Source organism: Gossypium raimondii, chromosome 10 (assembly GCF_025698545.1).
Source record: "Gossypium raimondii isolate GPD5lz chromosome 10, ASM2569854v1, whole genome shotgun sequence".
NCBI classification, from domain to species: Eukaryota; Viridiplantae; Streptophyta; class Magnoliopsida; order Malvales; family Malvaceae; genus Gossypium; species Gossypium raimondii.
Genome location: NC_068574.1, coordinates 20,743,902 through 20,763,407, shown reverse-complemented (window position 1 = coordinate 20,763,407; position 19,506 = coordinate 20,743,902). Strand labels below are relative to the sequence as shown.

Genomic DNA, 19,506 nt, shown 5'->3' with positions numbered 1-19,506 from the left:
ATCCCATGATGAGGACACTTATGAAGTAACTCCTTGAATCACTTCCAAGCCTTATACAAAGACTCGTTATCCAATTGTTGGAAAGTTGTGATCTCGTTCCTTAACTTAGCGTTTTTGCTAGGTAGGAAATACTTAACCAAAAATCTCTTTGCTAATTCTTGCCATGTAGATATGAAACTTGGTGGCAATGAATTGAGCCATGCTCGTGCTCGATCTCGCAACGAGTACGGAAACAACTTCATCTTCAGTGCATCTTTAGTCACACCGACAATCTTGAATGAATCACTCACCTCCATAAACAATCGAAGGTGGAGATGTGGATCTTCTGTGGGCATACCACTAAATTGGCCCATTGTTTGTAGCATTTGAAACATCACTGGTTTCAATTCAAACTAGGTTGCCTCAATATCTGGCATTTTAATTCTTGGGTTTAACTTACTAAAAAGTGTCACAGCATATTGTTTGATGCATCGATCCATATCAGGGGCAATGAGGATAGGATTTTGTACGCTTCATTACCTTGGCCTTGATTCTAATTTCCAATGTCCATCTCGACTTGTCTTTGAGCTGTTCGTTCACGTCTTTTTTGTTTGAAAGTTCGCTCAATTTCAGGGTCTACAAGGAGTAAATTGATAATTCGATCTATGCTCATAAACACCTAAAAAGAAAATCACAAAAATTAAAAAGAATAAGTTAGTAATGTTAGAAATAAATCAAATTGAAAATAAATAATTTCACGAAAAAAATGACTTTGGTAACAGTTAACAATCCCCGGCACCGGCGCCAAAAACTTGTAACGCGTAGGTTTGTGCAAGTGTACACAGTCATTATCAAGTAATAAGTAAGTATCGAGTTATCATCTCCACGGGGATTGTATTTGTGCTAAGTCACTTAATTTGTAAAATTATATTAACAATTTGTAAAATTATGCCACATGTAGGTTTGAACACTTAGCATATTTTGGACAAAGTTCAAAAACAATTTTAAACTCTTAGACTTGGTTGAAACAATTTTAAATCAATTGAAAAACTACTCCCTACAAGAAGTATCGATATTTTTCAAAAAGTACCGATACCAATATGATTTTTATCAATACCAAAACTGCCCTTTGACTTGAATAAAAAATTGAGCAAAACCAATAAGTATCGATACTTTTAAAAATATATCAAAACCTATTGAATTTTATTGATACCAAAATTTGATAGTGATACTATTTTTGTATTATGGTTTTATGATCTTTCAAAATTAACAAAAAGTATCGATACCCATCAAAATATATCATTACCTTTTTATCGATATCAATAAATCATCATTGATATCGTTGGAAACTAATCAATAAATTATCATTGATATCGTTGAAACTAACTTTAATAGTCATTTAATCGGATATTAAATTCTACTAGTTTTGATACTTGTAGAGAAAGTAACAATACTTTTTATTACAGGTAAATTTAATGATATGATGTTTTCATCCCAACAATTTATTTATTTTCTCAACCACACAATGGTTGTAAATAAATTAAAAGGTATAAATACCAGCTTCTAAGGTTTTACAATAACAAGAAAAGAATATTCAAACAAAATCATCAATCAAACAACTTTGTCCAAAATATTTTCATACTTTTCTTTCGTACACTTTTGAGCTTTATTTTCTATTCTCTTACTCAAGTGTTTCTCATTGTAATTAAGTTTAATTCGAGGTCAAACTTGGCATGATTGGTGGTTGGGAGATGCCCTGCTAATTCATAATTTTTTAGATGGGGCTATTGGGCTTAATCTACTTCATATGGCGTTGTCGATTATAGGGCAGGATGGTACTTGGAACTTGAGTGTTTGGTGGCTTGGGCTGCCTGATTCAGTTAAGCAAGCCATTGAAGCCGTTCTGTTGCAGTATTTTGTGAATGGGGATACATGGGATTTTTGCTGTTGTTGCTCGGGTAAGTTCTTTGTAAAGTCAGCATATTCTTTGCTCACAAGGAGGTTTTCTTATCGTCTATTGAGTGATGGGTGGATATGGAAGCTCCTTTCACGGAGCGAATTCGTTCTTTATTTGGTTGGCTTCGTTGGATTGACTTAATTCAGACCAGATATGAAATTGCAGGAATATCACCGATGATGCTTCGTGTTCGGGATGTGGATTTACAATGGAGTCTATGGAGCATATTTTATGTGAATGTCGTTTCGCAAAAGAGATATGAATAGCAATGCGTGTCGAAACTTTGCAGCTTGATTTTTATACCAACCCATTTCTAGTGTGGCTGGAAGGTAACAGCCGGTCTATGGAGCCGTTGGGTTTTCTTTTACCATGGGAAATGTTGAAATAAAAGAAATTTACAGGCTGTGCTTGATTCACCGTAGCAGGTACATTTGATTGCAAGGAAATTTGCTTAGGATGTTTCTGGGCGTGGCAGACTGTTATTCCGAGGGTTCACCGTGGGCCTAAATAGATAGCTTGGAAACGTCCCCCGTTAGATTATTGTATTCTTAATGCGGATAGTGCGGTGCGGACTGGTAGGCGACCTTCGAAATGATAGGGTTGAGTGGTTGCATGGATTCATGATAAAGATAGGAGTAACGGACAACCTACAAGTTGAACTTTTGGGAGTTTGGGAAGGCTTTCGGATGGCTAAGGGCTGGATGTTACTAGTTTAATTTTGGAACTTGATGTGCTTTGGGTGGTGAATCTGCTATCTCGACCTTTTGAAGCTTCTCATCCGTTGGGCACTTTCGTTGAAGATTGCTTGCTATTGATCCGAAAAGGTTGGGTGATGAAAGTCTGACATATTCTTCGGGAGGGCAACCGCTATGCTGACCACCTTGCATGTTTGGCTCAGGACATGGCGGAAGGTTGTGTTTTCTTATCAGCATCGCCGAACAGCTTGCAAACGTTTTTGCATGCTGATATGTAGGGCCAAGGTAGGATGTGTTTATAGTCTCATTGTTTCATCATACTATACAAACAAAATATTCTAATTAGTGTTCATCTTTCTGTATTTGGTTACGGGATCTAATAATTATAATACGAGCATGCAAAATGTAAACACTTGTATATTAAAAATAGATAATACAATTACTAATCTATTTTAAAGACTTAGAGTTGGATGGTTTACAACAAGATAATACAATTACTTATTTATTTCAAACATCAAATTGGTGGGACAAGAAGATTTAAAGTTGGGCTTTACAACAACTATATTTATTTGGAGTAGTAATTATTCGAAATTTTATAAGAGCACTAGGGGAAAAATATTGTATCACTCAAGCTTTTACAGGGCCCTATTATTTTACCCTTTCTTACGTGCAATATATGAGTACAATTTATGAGAATGTGAGGGGTTTGTCTGGGATTTGGCCTATCATAGCATAAACGAATCTCCCACAATTGTTTTTGAGTGCCACGTGGGTTTAGATTGCAAGCAATCTCAGGATAGGCTTTTAAAACATCAAAAACTTCATCTGCAACTTGCTTCACCGTCCAACTTGTCTGGCGTCCAAATCTCACAACTACATCAAAACAACAATTAAAAGCAAATTAGAGACAGGATGTGTTAGGGTAATAGCGATATAAAAAAATCAATTTAATTCAATATATGAGCTAACAACAAAGTATAATCGAGATATTACTTGTGCTTATGCCAAGCCTGAGTTTTACGGCAGACTTGAAGTACGTAAGAGGATCGTCAGGGTAATCAGAACAAGTTCCATGCTTTTTCCATTCATATTCCCAAAATTGGTAGTTTGCAGTCAAGTTTAGACCATCAGTCAAGTTTGGCCATTCTGACATTAAATATACTTCAATTGGACGCAATTTAATCTTTTAAACAACAAAAGATTTTATTAGAGAACTGACAAACTCATTCATTCAAATAAACAAAATTAAATTGATGATGAACTAACCGGCAGATTAGTGGGAGGAGTGGGTGTCTTTGGGGTACAAGGATTATTTTTATTGTAAGGAGGTATTGGTTCGTCATTACGATCTTGCGGCCATATACCGTGAATTGTGAAGTTGGAAGGAATAGGAGGTTTGCAACTTAACGTTCCATGACATGCAGCAGGCGGCCATTGGAGACTAAGTTTGTAGAAACTTATCGTGGGTGGCGGAGCTCGCGCCTTGAATTGGTGGTGGATGAGTGTAGATATGTTCAAGCTAGAGAGTTGTGAATATAATCGGAAGCAAGCTGAGAGACAAACCACCACGGCAGCCGGTAATAAATATTTCGATGTCGACCACATTGTAACACAAGGGAAGATTTCTATAAAGTTGTCTATTCCATTATTCAAGGGGTCGATCTTTTTATAACACTAGTATGCAAGTAGGACGACATACACGTATGATCAATTTTTTTTCATCTAACTAACTTCTTCTTGTCTTTTTCCTTTCCTTATCTAACTCCTCTTTGTCTTTTTCTTTTTAACCACTTTTTTTTAATTTATATTTTTAATTAATATCTCATTGGTGACAACTTGCAATTAGGAAAATATTGTTCAATTCATCCTTATGAATATTAACTTTTACTATTTAAAATTTGGTACGAAAAATTAATAATTATAATGTGGTATTAAATTTTATATTATTGATACATAAAAACAGTTCAGATTTGCTTGCTACCACCCATTTTCACTCTCTTAAAGAAAAGATAAGATAAATTTGAAAAAGTCATTATAAGTATTAAATATCCTAATTTATTTGTAATCTATGTAATATTCAGAAACACAAATCCAAATCATGATAAATTTATTTTGATTAAAAATAATAATAAATTTAAATCATTTGACAAAATAGAAATTTTAAATATACCTTATAAAACACATGTCATTATCGACAAATTGTTTTAATTAAGATGATGATTTAAGTTATCTGCAACTTTTCTGGTGATATCCAAATCTTGAACAATTTATCATCCACGTTACATCTTATTATTAATCAAATCTATTTTAAATGATATTGTTTTTTAATGTTGGGGTCAACTAAAACATAAATTTAATAAGTTTATTTTAGTTAAAATATAAATTCAAATAAATTAAAAGTAATTTTAAATTCAAAGTCACATCATTAACTAGTACTAAATATACAAAAATAAAAACATAATTTTGTAATGAAAATTTATGATTAATTATATATATTAACACAAATATGGTAATATTTATCCTAAAATAGTTAAATGTGTGACATCTGTCACAATCTAATTGACTATGGATTTCCATTAATATAATTTTAAAATGTTACAGTTTCCATACCTAAAACAATTGTGTTCATTGCACCTTGAATGCTTCGAATTCAGACCACTGATATATTTGTGTATAATTTTCATCTCTTTAATTAATATTTTTTTGTTAAAATTGAGTGACTCGAATTCTTATTAAAATAAAATAAAAGTAAAATCTATATAGAACTACATTTTTTTATTTTATTTTAGAATAAGGGTTTTTTCCCGAAAGGGTTTCCACGTAAAATCTGTGTTCTTTATTTTTTTTTCTCTTTTCTTTGCGATACATTGTCATTATCGACATTCTATTTTTTTTACAAATTGGTCGGGTTGTTCATCTCAATCACGATAATTGCGTCTTTAAAGTATGAAATTTCTCTGTTGGATCGCAACTCCAAATTCGTGTTGTGGCAAATTAAGATGCAAGCAGTTCTTGCGCAGATAGCCACAAAGACATCCAGATACATTCAATAGACTTCAACACGAAGGTGCATTTAATAGAATCAACCACAAGAGCTCTTCTCATAACAGCAGCCAAAAGGGCTTCACTTGACGATTTTGCCACAAAGGCTCATATGTAATAGAGAACAGCCACAAAGGCTTCCACATATGACAAGTTCCGCCACAATGACTCACATGTAACAAAGACTGACCACAAAGGCTTCAACATATTGATAAATTGGTGTTTCAATGATAGGGATTTTCCTAAACTCATCGTCATGAGGTTTGCCCCTCATAGCCTAGTACTCACTCCACTGTCCTTTTCATCATATTCTTTTCCACGTGACGTCGTGGCCACCATTACCAGGTCTTACACCATATGGTCTTCTCTTGCCATGGCCATGGACTTCCATATCAGAATTCGTGTTTATTGTCCCAACGAACCCACACACGCAAGCAGACTCGACATGTAGACTTATGCTTGACTGAGTCATTGCAACAGACTTCAACATGCAGATGCATTTACATTTCCAAACATGCAACTCAAACTCCTTATGCAAAGATAGTCGCGCTTCAAGCACGCTTATGCATGCACATACTTTTCAAGAAAACTAGAGACATATCATTCAGCTCATGCTTTCTTTACATGTTCATCGTATTCATGCTTTCTTTTCATAGCAGAGGCGCATTGTCACTTAGGCATCAAGCCACACATACAAGCTTATTAGATAAACATTTCACAGAAACAGCGCATCACACATGCATAACTTACATTTTATTTCACATTTCCATAGCATAGAAGGGCATTAGCATAAAAGGAACAAGCATATAAACATACATGCACAGGCAAATAGAAACACTTAAAGAGTTCATAGGGTACTTACAGAACCCTCACAAGATCCTTACGGAATCACACAAAATGCCCGTAAAGCCTCACAGAGCCTTATCTTTTTGAAACTTTAAACATCATATCTAAGCTTCCTTTGGGTAAAGCGGCAGCCTTTAAATGTTAAACCATAGGAAACATATCAAGGTCTACTCATCTAACTTATTTTTCCTTCTACTTCAAACACCAAAATCACATAGAAAAGCTCTACCAAGCTAAATAGAACTGCTCTTTGGCAGCTTAAAATGCAAGGTCGGGAGACTTACCTTACAATGGGCATCTCAGGGTTGATCTTCTCATTCTAGGCTCATCCTAAAGGATGAGAGGATTTTCCCCTCAGCTCACCTTTATATAGCCAAAGAATACTTCTTGGGAAAGGAAGGGAACAGTTATCTTTACGTACCCGGTCAACTAAATATTTTCCTTTTTTCCAGTGGATGTTTGATACGTGTATTAATCCATGTGATTACCAGTTAGATACAGGACAGTTGTGAATACTTGAGTATGAAAGCACATACATGACTTAACCTTGGGTCTCAACTCATCCACTATCCATAGTCATTTCATCAGAGCGTTTCTGGTGGTGTAACAATTTACGCTTTGGTGTATCACACCTTCTTAACGGCGACCTCATTATTTGAGTCTCCTTTATGCTTCGCTAGGCATTCTTTCCTATATCAATCATGCATCTACGTTTACCTTAAGAGCATTATTGGGGCAGATAACATCTATTTCAGAGTTTTCTCATCTTACCTAGTTGTCGGCCTTAGATCTATTTTAGAGTTTTCTCATATTCTCTTAGCCTTACTCCACCGATGAGAGGAAGAGAGAGAATATATTTCTTCTTAACCTATCTCTTGTTCTTAACTTAACTCAAGTCGATATTGGAATTAGAGACACGTCACATCAATCAATTAGCAGTCTTATCCAAATCTTACCAATTTCAATAATACTAATCAAGTGTTTTCCTTTGGTTATTAACTATTTTAGTTCATCTTCAATTAAGTTTTAACCGTCGTTTACTTATAACTTAACTGGCTCAATACCATCCTTACTAAGTGCACTCATTGTTGACATAGACTTCTCACACAAGGTTTATTTCCTCATTACTTATAACATATTACACCCTTCCTATTTATGCCAATCAAAGGCTTTTGGGGCGAATCCTTACTTATTAGACATGACTCTTAATTGCCATGTACAAACCCAATGTCCGCCAACATCAAGGCATCACAAGCGTACCCACATAGTTCTTATCTTTTAGAATAGCTTTAACCCTATTCGCTTCTAGACTTATTCTACTCGTCTTATTCTTTCAAACAATAGTCAAAAGCTGAGATTCCATTGGACGGGATGTTACACCCTCCATGCTTCTCAAACAAGAAGAAATACCCATACTTTCTAAATCAATCATAGGAGAAACAATTAGGGTTTCCTTAGGAGGGAAACCAGGTGGAGGGCTACCTAAAATGCCCTTCCCTTTATCTTGTAGAGCCTTAATAGTATGAGCAGAAGGTGGATTACCCAGATATCGCAACTCAGATTTTAACTCACCACAAAAGTCATCTTTTAGTTTTTTTTCATTTGCAAATTGTAACACCCTAAAACTCGGCCTAGAAGTTTAGATCAAATCTTGGAGGTTACATTGGCCACCAAAAGTGGCGAAAATACAAACTTTAATTCAAACCAAGAAAACCTTTTTGTTCATTATGTTTGAAACAATATTAAACCGGTGTCAAACATTCAAAAATAAAATCCACAGTTTATATAATCGTTTTACAAACCAACTTAAAATTAGCCGTATAAAATTTATGAGATTTTACTTAAACTGAATCAAACCATATCTTTCTGAGACCTCCGGTATGTCGATTCTAGATCCAAAACACATAATGTACCTAAAAGGAAAAACACTACAGAGATGAGCTATCTGAGCTCAGTGTGAGTCCGAAACATGAACAGGTGGCAAAAGACAGAGTGACACAATAAATACTTCATACAAGCATATGTATTAAAATATCACTTACGAAAGTTTCAATCGGTATGTCAAATAAAATATCAAATCACAGAAATGGTGTTCCAACCATACGCAATAATCAGAACATATTACATGGCATTAACTATATTGTCAATAACTAAAAGTTCACACAATCAGTCAAAATGTCTTGACAAACAGAAGTATATTCAGATGTGAATGGATGCACAAGTCAAAATCCCACCCCACCAACCAAAAACCACTTCATCCATCCAGCACACCACATAAAGGATATGGTAGGCCCGTCCACCATACACACCACATAGAACCATAATAGGTTCATCCACCCTACACACCACAATGTGGAACTATGCCACTTGAGTAACTATATGCAGCTGAGTTGATATACGTAAACCATTGTATAAAAGTATCGCAGTTAAAACTGCTAAGTCTGTCTTCCTTCTCTTCATAGCTAGATCCCAAAGTTTTCATGCTATGCAACAATACACCCATTATGCAGACAACATACAGAAACGAACATTAACATTTCTAGCTGAATAGATTCAAATTTGATTACACTTGAATTCTAATATTCAGTTACGACAACAATAATAAACTCATACTTATTCATTACATAAACGAGTAACAAAATTAAAGCCCATAAACACACGTATACACACGAACCAAACTAAATTGAGTCCCAAACACACTTACCGAGGCTTGACTAAGGGTCAAATTACACAGACACATAAAACAGATAGTTTATGACTCAAAACAAAAATTTTGCAAAATAGGGCCACAAGGCTGTGTACCCCGGCCGTGTGGAAGTGTTTAGGCCGTGTGGAGGAGACACACGCCCGTGTGACCAGGTTACATGATTGTGTAAGTAGCTCGTGTAACTCATTGTCTAAAAGTGCCAAAAATAGAGAGCAGAGGAGACACGGCTGTGTGGAGATCTCACTCGTCCGTGAGGGGAGACATGCCCGTGTGGTCAGGCTATATAGTACCAAAAATCATCGAAAACCTTAAATTCCAATTGTACACAGCCATGTTGACTGCTCGTGTGTGGCACACGCATGTATAGCCACCCGTGTGGTCACAAAACCACATTGAAATAGCCTAAAAATTATGCTTTTGATGTCAAAACGATTCCTAACCCTTGGTAACCTAGAATTATGCCAAAACATACAAAATTTCATGCAAGTCAGTAACAATACGATACTTCAAATAAACAATTTTAGAAACACACAAGAAATTATCGAATTCCTCCACAATTCGATACCGAAGTTAAACCGTTTCAGAACACACACCTTAGAACGTGATATCAAGCACCAAGGGTCAATCGATTCGCTCTCACCAAATTGTTCAGAAACCTCAATTTCATACATAAACTTAAACTATAAGAACTTCAATTAAAAAATAATAGAAACAAAAGCAATTCTATCATAAACCCTCATGAACAAAACCTACCACTTCACCTCTGATAAAACGAAACACACGACGACGATTAGTCTTGACAGACAACATGCAACGTTAGTGTAAAACGAAAGAAACAAGAAATCAACTAAAATTTCAGGAAAGAACTAAAAAATAACAGAGGGAACAAAACAAAAAAAAGGTAAAAAGAAATAGAAAAGAACGTGAAATTGAAAAACCTCCTCTTTCAAATTTTAAAAGTAAATCTTTAAAGTTTAAAAAGCAAAACCAAAATAAAATAATTCCTCAAAATACACATGAGAACTCAAACCCGAAACCCAAAAGTAAACTAACACACTTACCACCACTGAACCAGTAGGCTCATTCTGACATTAAAATGTGAAAACCCACTCAAGTGCTCGACCTATTCAATGACCCTAACCACAAACTCAAGACTTCTAACCCTAAATTTCGGGCTATTACACAAATCTAGCTTGGTATCCTACTGAGAGAGTTCAACTTGAAGCTTGGCAACCTCTTGTTGGAGGTGACCAACATCTTTCTACAAACGGTTGGTAACCTCATCACTGATGATGGAGGAATACAAAGCTCTATTACCCTTGATACAATTCGTTTCAGGATGATAAAAGTGATTTAGAGTGAAGGAGAAGAGAAGAGAGAACAGAGAATGCAAAAGAGAATAAAAAAATTCATTCCAAACTTTTCATAACTGCCTACCATCCCAAAACCATACTTAAATAGAAGGAAAAGACAGTTACAAGAATTAGTTAAGAAGCTGTTACATGCCAACTATTATTTCCTAATCCAAAAACTCAATGTTTCATTAAAAAACTAAACACATCGTTTTATACTAACATCAAATGCATCACCTCATTGACCACACATCTAAACGCACCGTTTCACTAACATATTTTTCTTAAAACGAAGAACTTTACTAACTTAACGACTTAATTTCACTGTTGATTTCCTACCATAACAAAATGCTCAAAAATGATATCATTCCAAAGCATAATATTATTATTTTGAGGAGCCCTACTAATACCAATAAGTGGATCCCGTTGTAACCTCTTGAAGTCCCTCATCAGCCTTTTTTTTTTTAGTATGGTTGACATCATCGCCTTCCTCCTTTTCTAAACCAACCCAATCCAACTCAAATAAATAAGTAAACCCCATTTTCCTTTACAAAGAGAAAGAGGTCTGAGGTGAAATCCATGAAAGATCCATCTTTACTATTTGATCTTTCACATAAAAAAAAGGTAAAGTTATGGTTTTTTTTCCTTTGTTTTCTTTTTTTTTTTCAACTTGGGAGAACGAATTTGTCTATATTTTGTTAATAATAGAGAAGAAAATTATTGATAATGACTAAAATGAAAATAAAAAAGTGAGTTGGAATGCCACCATGGATTTCCGTTAGTCCTTAGGTTCATAGTGACCAAAATGAAGACGAATATAAATATTACAACATGTTTGGTTAGGTGTATTGGCATAGCCAATACACCCCTAATCGGTGGGCCCACTTAATCCCCCTTTAATAAGTTGTTTGGTTGGTTGTATTGCCATTACGTCCCAAATATGTTCCTTGCCTAATACACCCGGTCCCGTAATAGGTATTCCCCCCATCCAGCGCCGATTAGAAAATCCTTACCCATTTCTTATTTTCGTTTCCTTTTTCTGCCCTCATAGATTTCTGCTTCTTCTTCCATCGATATTTTAGTTCTTGATGCAACATCCACGATTCAATCATGTTTTCTTGCAAAACAATAGCTTTCATATACCTAAGCGAGTCCAGTTCTCAGTTTTGCCACAAAGTTCCTATATTCTGCTCCACTCGGTTCCTTTTCTCGGTGTAAGTCTTGTTCTTGTTGGCCTCTAATTTTGGGTTTTTTAGCCATTTGATGTTCGGGTTTTCGGGTTATGTTTTAAAAGTATTTCCTTTTCATCCTTTGTGTGTGTGTTTGTGTTCCTTTTTTACGCTTAGGGCTCTAAATTTTGGAGTGTAAATGTGCATCGAGAAATTTTCGAATCTTTTGAAAGGGACCGAGGCGTGAATTTGAACCGAACCAAATCAGTGCTCATGTTTTGTTAAACATAATCGTGTTCAAATTTCACTTAACTGCACTTTCTTACAGTTTGATAATCACGCTTGTCCTGCTTTGTTGTATGGACTTATGGAGTGCTATAATGTGTTACCTAACGATCAAAGGTCAAAACTTTATGCTTGATAATTGATACCTAAATCCTATATTTGCTAACATGATCCTGTTGTATTTTAGTATTTGGTGTTCTTTGCAATATGTACTTGCAGATGTGGCATTGTCAACTATTTTGGGCAAAAATTCATAGTAGTTCTTGTTGTATGTCTTTGTTTGATTGTTAAACAAAAGAAGGCTTCTATAGTGGATATTTTGAAGCAATCAAATTCCATTCTTCCTCATGTAGTCCTTGCTAGTACAATTATGGCTCTTGTGTATCCGCCTTCTTTCACATGGTTTACCAAAGAGTCATTAGTGATTCTTTCTATGAATAGGTTGTCTACACTATGTATTATAATCCTTTTCCTTTCTTTTAGGAAAATGGATGTGTAAACTATAATTTTATTCTCAAGTGTATCCTTTTAAAATCGGGATTAGTTCATTCATTCTCATTACCTTATTTATATCTAAGATCCATTACAAGTTTTCGGTTTTAATTGATATTTGAAGAAGTAGGGTAGCTTTTGAGGCCGAACCTAATGCAAGTGATAAATCAATTAAGGTTATGTACAATGAAAAGAAAAGAAAAGAAAATAAGTCCCACTATATATAAGAGAGAGTAATGAGCTTTTGGACTGATATCTTAGCTTATGTTTGAACTATTTGGTCTCTTTGTAGGTATTATGCCCCTGCATTGGGTTTTTTGATGTTTGCAGTGGGGGTTAATTCCAGTGAGAAGGATTTTATTGAAGCATTTAAAAGGCCAGATGCTATTTTTACTGGTTATGTTGGTCAATTTGTTGTGAAACCCCTGCTTGGATATATTTTTGGAATAATTGTTGTGACAGTGTTTGGTCTTCCTACTCCTTTAGGTAGGTCTATCTGTCTTTGTGGTCAATGCTACCAAAGAAGTTGTCTATCTTGAGTTAAAAACTGGAGAGTCTATAATGATAGAATGTGGATCAATGAATCAAAAGCGGGGATTATGTTGGTATCCTGCGTAAGTGGTGCCCACTCTCGAATTATGCTACATTTTTACAGATCCACCACTAGCTCCATTAAGCATCGTTATGACATCTTTATCTCTCGCTCTCTTTGTTTTTGTTACACCAATGTTGTCTCTCCGCTTATTGGAAAAAGACCGCGGTTGATGTAGTGGAATGGTTTCTAGCATTCTGCATTGTTATTGCTCCTATTATCGCAGGATTGCTTTTGAATCGGTGATACTCTAACCCCAAACAAATGTTGAACTTGATGATATTTATGGGAATCTCTTATCTGTCTAACGTGTTCTGCAGTTGTTCCTCGTCTTTGTGAAGCCATGAGACCATTTCGCGCCGCTTTTGCATTTGATACAACTTGTTGTGTTGGAGCGCCTTGCTATTAACATTATTTCGGTTTTGTCCCCATTTGGTTTAACTGCTTGTTGCTCATTGTTGCATTCCATTTATCAGCATTCATTGCTGGTTATTTCCTCGATGGTTCACTCTTCCATAAAGCACCTAATGTGAAAGCATTGCAAAGAACACTATCTTTCGAGACGGTGAGAGTGAGACCCTTTTTTGCCGCTTGTTAGTTTGCAATATTGTGATGTATTACTTTACTTTGGCGGTGAATGCAAAGCGCTTTTGGCGCTTGCACTTGCTAATAGGTTCTTCCAGATCCACTTGTCGTTGTGCCTCCAGCTATCTCAGTAAGCCTTTTTTGTTTACCTTTTCCCCCTTATTGTTTTTAGTTTCCTTTTCGCAAAGGAATAATATGCAAATTATGATACCATTTCGCATAAATTGTTAAAAAGATGCTTATGTATAAGAGACTCCCAAGAAAGGGGCTCCTTTTGGCATTGGTTTCTTATTTGCTTGTTGTAGCTTGAAGAATCTATAAAGATGGAATATTTGCTTTTGTTCATAACAGTTAACAAGCTCGTTACAATTATGTGCAACCCTTATTCCATCTTCTCAAAGTTTCTTCTTTTATGTTTATTTCAAAGTTCCAAATAGTTAGTTCCGGTGAAGATGAATTGGTCGTAATTTAAGCTGTATTGTTTTTGGGATATGCGATCGTGATCATGTCATTGATGGGCTTCGCTCGGTCATGATTTGGGCAAAGAAAAAGAATAATGGGAGAATAAGGGTTTCATATGTGAATCCATCCTCCTATGTTTGTGATACAAATTTGAAAAATCGGATCATCGTAGGGCGATGGAGTGTGTACCCTCCTAGAAATAGAATGAAATCCTTGTAATTGTGTTACAGGTTCATAATCATTCCTTATTTATATCTTTAGAATCTCTTTTCACCCTTTTGGTTACAGTTATGATGGCCTCAATAGGTGATTTCGAGAACCGCGGTCCTTGCTTAGGTCAGCGATAAGTAATTTACCAAGCAGGAGCATCGTTCTCTATAGTGATCTGCTCACATCGTTCTCTATAAGTTAATTATGATGTAGAATATAAGTTAATTATGATGTAAAACTATACAACATATGAATTATGATGTAGAATTTCATTTTCATCTAACCTTTTCTTAATATAAGTTAATTATGTTTATGTAGAACATAATTTTCAAGTTATATTTTGATTTTAGTAAATTCATATAAGAACATTTTATAATTAAGAATTTTATGAAATTATATATCATTATTAAATTATATTTAATATTAATTATTTTAAATTGTATAAATTCATATAAGAAAATTTATTATCAAGAATTTTATGAAATTATATATCATTATTAAATTATATTTAATATTAATAATTTTAAATTGTATAAATTCATATAAGCAAATTTATTATCAAGAATTTTATGAAATTATATATTATTATTAAATTATATGTAATAATAATTATTTTAAATTATTCAAATTCATATAAGAAAATTTATTAGTTATAATTATTTTGAATTTTATTAAATCATATATTTTAATTAAAATATATTTAATAATAATTATGTTAATTTATATTTTACAAGATCATATATTATGATTTGAGTAAATTCATATAAGAATATTAATTATTAAGAATTTTATTAAATTATATATTTTAATTATAATATATTTAATAATAATTATGTTTAAATATGATTAAATTATTTATTATTGATAATAATAATCTTATTAAAATTTAAATAACAATAACAATAATCATTTACCAAAACAAATTTATGCTAAGAGTATTCTAGTCATTTTAGTTTTTTCCATTACTATTACGCCTCTATTCCATTCAACCAAACACAATATTACTATTACGCCTCTATTCTATTACATTCAACCAAAATGTTGATTTGCTATTACACCTCTATTCCATTACACCTCTAATCCATTACACCTCTATTCTATTACGCCTCTAATCCAATACAGTGGACCAAACTTGCTGTTAGTGTCTAAAATAAAAAAATTATAAAATTTGTTTATTATTTATGTGGACCCAAAATTATCAGCCGCGTAGACAGCACAGCAGATATTACATTTCTTCACGTTGCTTAGTCTTGTACCAAACTTATTTTTTGTCTTCTTGTGAATTTATTTTACTTATAAATTTAGCTTATTACATTATATCGAAATTAGTATTTTTCTTTTACAGGGTTCTCAGTGCTAAGCAAGAAAAATTAAAAAAAACTGAAAATCTAACTTAATTGAGATGTTTACACAATTTATGAGATGTGAGTTAGAAAATTATGATTATTCAAAATTTAATTTTACTTTTTATTTAATTTAAAATTATTTTAAATTTTATAATATAAAATAAATATTTTATATTTAAAATAATAAAATAGATTTACTAAATAATATTTTAAAATAGTCAATAATATTTTCTATAAATACCATATAAAGATTTTATGAAAATAAATATTTAAAAATAAATAATTACTCCTACTATATATGAAAGCACCAACTCTAAAATTGTAAATAGCCAACTACACATATGCCCTAAATCATTTTTAATTAACTATTATGCATTATTTTTATTAAAATCAAATAATACTTTTTTATTCTCATTAAATATTAAAGTAAAATTCACTAATTCATTATTAAAATAAATTTTTATAAAATAATAATGCAAAGAACACAAGAATAATAAATGAGAATAAAGGCGATTTCTATTGCATTTCTCTTTCTTCTTCTTTTACCACCATTACAAGTAGTATATTCCTATATATATATCCTATATATATACCTTATATGTAAGGAGATTAGGCTCCTCATTTTCTAATACATAAATAAGAAAGATGTTACAAGAAGATAAAAGGTGAAAAGTTGAGGAAGATGAAAGGTTTATTATAATGAACATCCACTTAATAGCATTCATAACACTCCCCCTTAGATGTTCATTGTATAAATGATATGTCTCATTAAAAACCTTACTAGGAAAAAAACCCTATGGGGCAAAAACCTAGTGAAGGAAAAAAAGAGTACATAATCCTTTAATACACATTATGTCACAACCTTAAAAGAAAAATGTAGTCCAAATTTACTCCCCCTCATTTAAGCATCACTTAAGATCTTTGAAACAATGCAATCCAATGCTGAAAATTAACTTCTCAAATGTAGCGGTAGGGAGTGCCTAATTGAATTCTGGATTATTCTTTGCATTGGGTGAGGGGTGTTACAATAGTGCATATTTTTGCTCCCCCTTATTTGAATATCATTTTATAACTCAATACTGAGACATTCAATATTATTTATCAATTAGTAAATCATCAACATATACAACAAAGTTTGTTGATACATATCAATATAGTAATAAAATTCAATTACATTCTCATGCTTTAGATGTCGCCAACAACTTTATAAAGTATGGTGTATTTTATCATTCACTATTACCAATATTATAAGTGCATTGGTCACATAAGGAAATGGTACTTCAGGACCACCATTTTATAACATTATTGTTTGACCATTTCAATATCTTCAATCTACATGAAAAATTAGCCCGGTTAATTTTGATTATATAAATGCTATTGGATGCTCAACAACAAATCTTTATAATATCATTGTGTAACAATTTGTCCTTATTGAACATTCGATCTTCACGTCGAGACAAATTTTCATTTCTAGATATACTTTCATTATAAAGTTTATCTATCGAATAATTATTTCTCTTGAAAATTTTCAGAACTCTAATGATATTTGATACATTAATATAAAAATGATGATAATAACTTATATGTATAAATACATTAATTAATAAAAAACTCCTGAACAAAATCATATTTACATTTAATGATTTTCTCACGAAACTCGAGTTTTGTGCTACAAGCATCAATATTATCAAATAATTTATATCAGCTGAATACAAATTCACTAGACATAAATAAATAACTTTATTTGGTGTTTGCATCCACCACAAATTAATCAATTTTCATAACAAAAAAACCAAGTGTCTTGTGAACGTTCTTGTTACAAGTCAATTCTATATATTATGACTCATATTTTTTTTCGTTATTATGCTAACATGTACTCCCCTTGACTTTACTTCTTCCAGGTGTTTGGACTTTAAGTCCGAGATACATTTCATAAGTTATAATAGAAGTGTCTCTTTATTTTGATGAGTTGCTCCCATATCAATCCTTTCAAATATATTTTCATTCAAGATCATCACTTTTCCATAATATTGAAGTGTTCTACATATATTATCATTGTCAACAACAATTTCCTTTTGTCAACTCCATCATATTTAGTTATGACATAACTAATTGAGATATCTTATTATATTCATAATTTCAAGTACCTAAACCTCTTCTGGGTGTTAAGTATAATTCCTATTTCAGTTAAATTTGAGAAATAATCTTCTAATTAAACTCAGTTTATTTGTTTCAATCAAACTCTGATTAGTCTAGATTATTTTATTATTATTTGACCTATGAATTTAGCCTATAAATAGGCTCTTTTACAACCTTAGAAAACACACCCGTTAGAGATTAGAACTCATAACACATTTTGAGAATTTTGTGTTTACATTTTGAGGGTTCTTTATTTTTGGGTTTTCGGGGTTTAGTTTTTATCTCCATCTTTTGTACTCTTTGTTCTTTTTCCATTATAGTAATATTATCTTTGCCTGTGGTTTTTTTATCCTCTTTAGTGGGGTTTTTCCACGTTAAATTTGTGTGTTCAATTTTTCAATTTCTTTTGTCAATTTTACTTGTTCGTTGCTTAATCGGGTTGATCCCAACAAGTGATATCATAGCTAGTTCAATTTTCATAGATCAGCCAGTTCAGAGATGGCAGCAACAAGGTTTGAAACTGAAAAGTTCGATGGTGAGACAAATTTCAATCTATTGCAAGTTCGAATGATGACAATTCTAGTTCAAACTAGCTTGAAAAAGGTTGTTACCAGGAAAAAGCCTGAGAATCTAAATCAAACAGAATTGGAAGAGCTTGATGGAAAGGTCTTGTCTACAATCTAGTTGTGCCTTGCGAATACAGTATTGCAGGAGATTTTGATGGAGAAGACCTCATCCACCTTGTGGAAAAGGTTAGAAACTCTTTATGCGACTAAGTCTCTGGCTAACCGTTTAGTGTTAAAACAACGTCTATTTACAATTTGCATGAACGAAGGTGAGCTTCTTAGAGATCACATAGTCAATTCATTACTCTTTTAAATGATTTAAAGAATGTTGAGGTTCAAATTGACGATAAAGATCAGGCTATGCTATTATTGTGCTCTTTACCCCCTTCATACAATTCTTTCAGGGGGACTCTGATTTATGGCAGAGACAAACTCAAAAATGAGTTTGGTCTGGATAGCGAGGCAGATAGACAAGCTTTCGTTTTGGTAGCATCAAAGAAATGAGACAAAAGGTGTCGCTATTGTAAAAAGTTAGGCCACATCAAAGCAGATTGTTATAAAGTGCGAAAAAAAGAACTGCTGAGAGTAACGAGGAAGATATAGTTGGTGCTAATTTGGTCGATGAAAGCGGTGATGATTTCTTGTTACTGTCAACAAGCGATAAATCCAAGATTACGTTTGAGTGGATCCTAGATTCAGGATGTTCTTTCCACATGTGTCCCAATAGAGAATGGCTCTCCACATACAATTCAGTTGAATGTGGAGTTGTGCACATGGGAAATGATTCATCTAGTAAGGTAATTGGTACTGGTACTGTTAAAATTAGGATGTACAATGGGACGTTTAGGACACTCTCAGATGTCAGGTATGTACCTCATTTACGAAAGAATCTCATCTCCTTAAGTATTTTAGACTTAAAAGGATGCAGAATCAACATCGAGTTGAGCAGCATTAAAGTATCTCGTGGAGCTCTCGTTTTGTTAAAAGGTAAAAGAACTGGAAATCTTCATATTTTGGAAGGTTCTACAGTGACCGGTGAAATTGGAAGTCCCTCGTCCGTTACAGAGTCAAAGTCAATTCGT

General features: G+C 33.3%; 1 protein-coding gene and 2 non-coding genes across 3 annotated transcripts; 2 read left to right on the top strand and 1 right to left on the bottom strand.

The window, feature by feature from the left end:
• On the top strand, positions 1-107 carry LOC128034275 (small nucleolar RNA R71). Its single transcript, XR_008190405.1, has one exon. It is a non-coding gene; the product is annotated as a small nucleolar RNA R71 (small nucleolar RNA).
• A 3,010-nt stretch (positions 108-3,117) lies between these two features.
• On the bottom strand, positions 3,118-4,269 carry LOC105775925 (ribonuclease S-7). Its single transcript, XM_012598416.2, has 3 exons — positions 3,898-4,269; positions 3,625-3,814; positions 3,118-3,504 (listed from the first exon to the last, which is right to left on the bottom strand). The coding sequence occupies exons 1-3, from the start codon at positions 4,234-4,236 to the stop codon at positions 3,236-3,238; spliced, it is 798 nt and encodes a 265-aa protein (XP_012453870.2). The 5' UTR covers positions 4,237-4,269; the 3' UTR covers positions 3,118-3,235.
• Positions 4,270-12,676: 8,407 nt separating this feature from the next.
• Positions 12,677-14,158, top strand: LOC105777938 (probable sodium/metabolite cotransporter BASS6, chloroplastic). The gene is made up of 4 exons (XR_008190148.1): positions 12,677-13,031; positions 13,116-13,363; positions 13,440-13,709; positions 13,762-14,158. It is a non-coding gene; the product is annotated as a probable sodium/metabolite cotransporter BASS6, chloroplastic (transcript).
• The last annotated feature ends 5,348 nt before the right edge of the window (positions 14,159-19,506 follow it).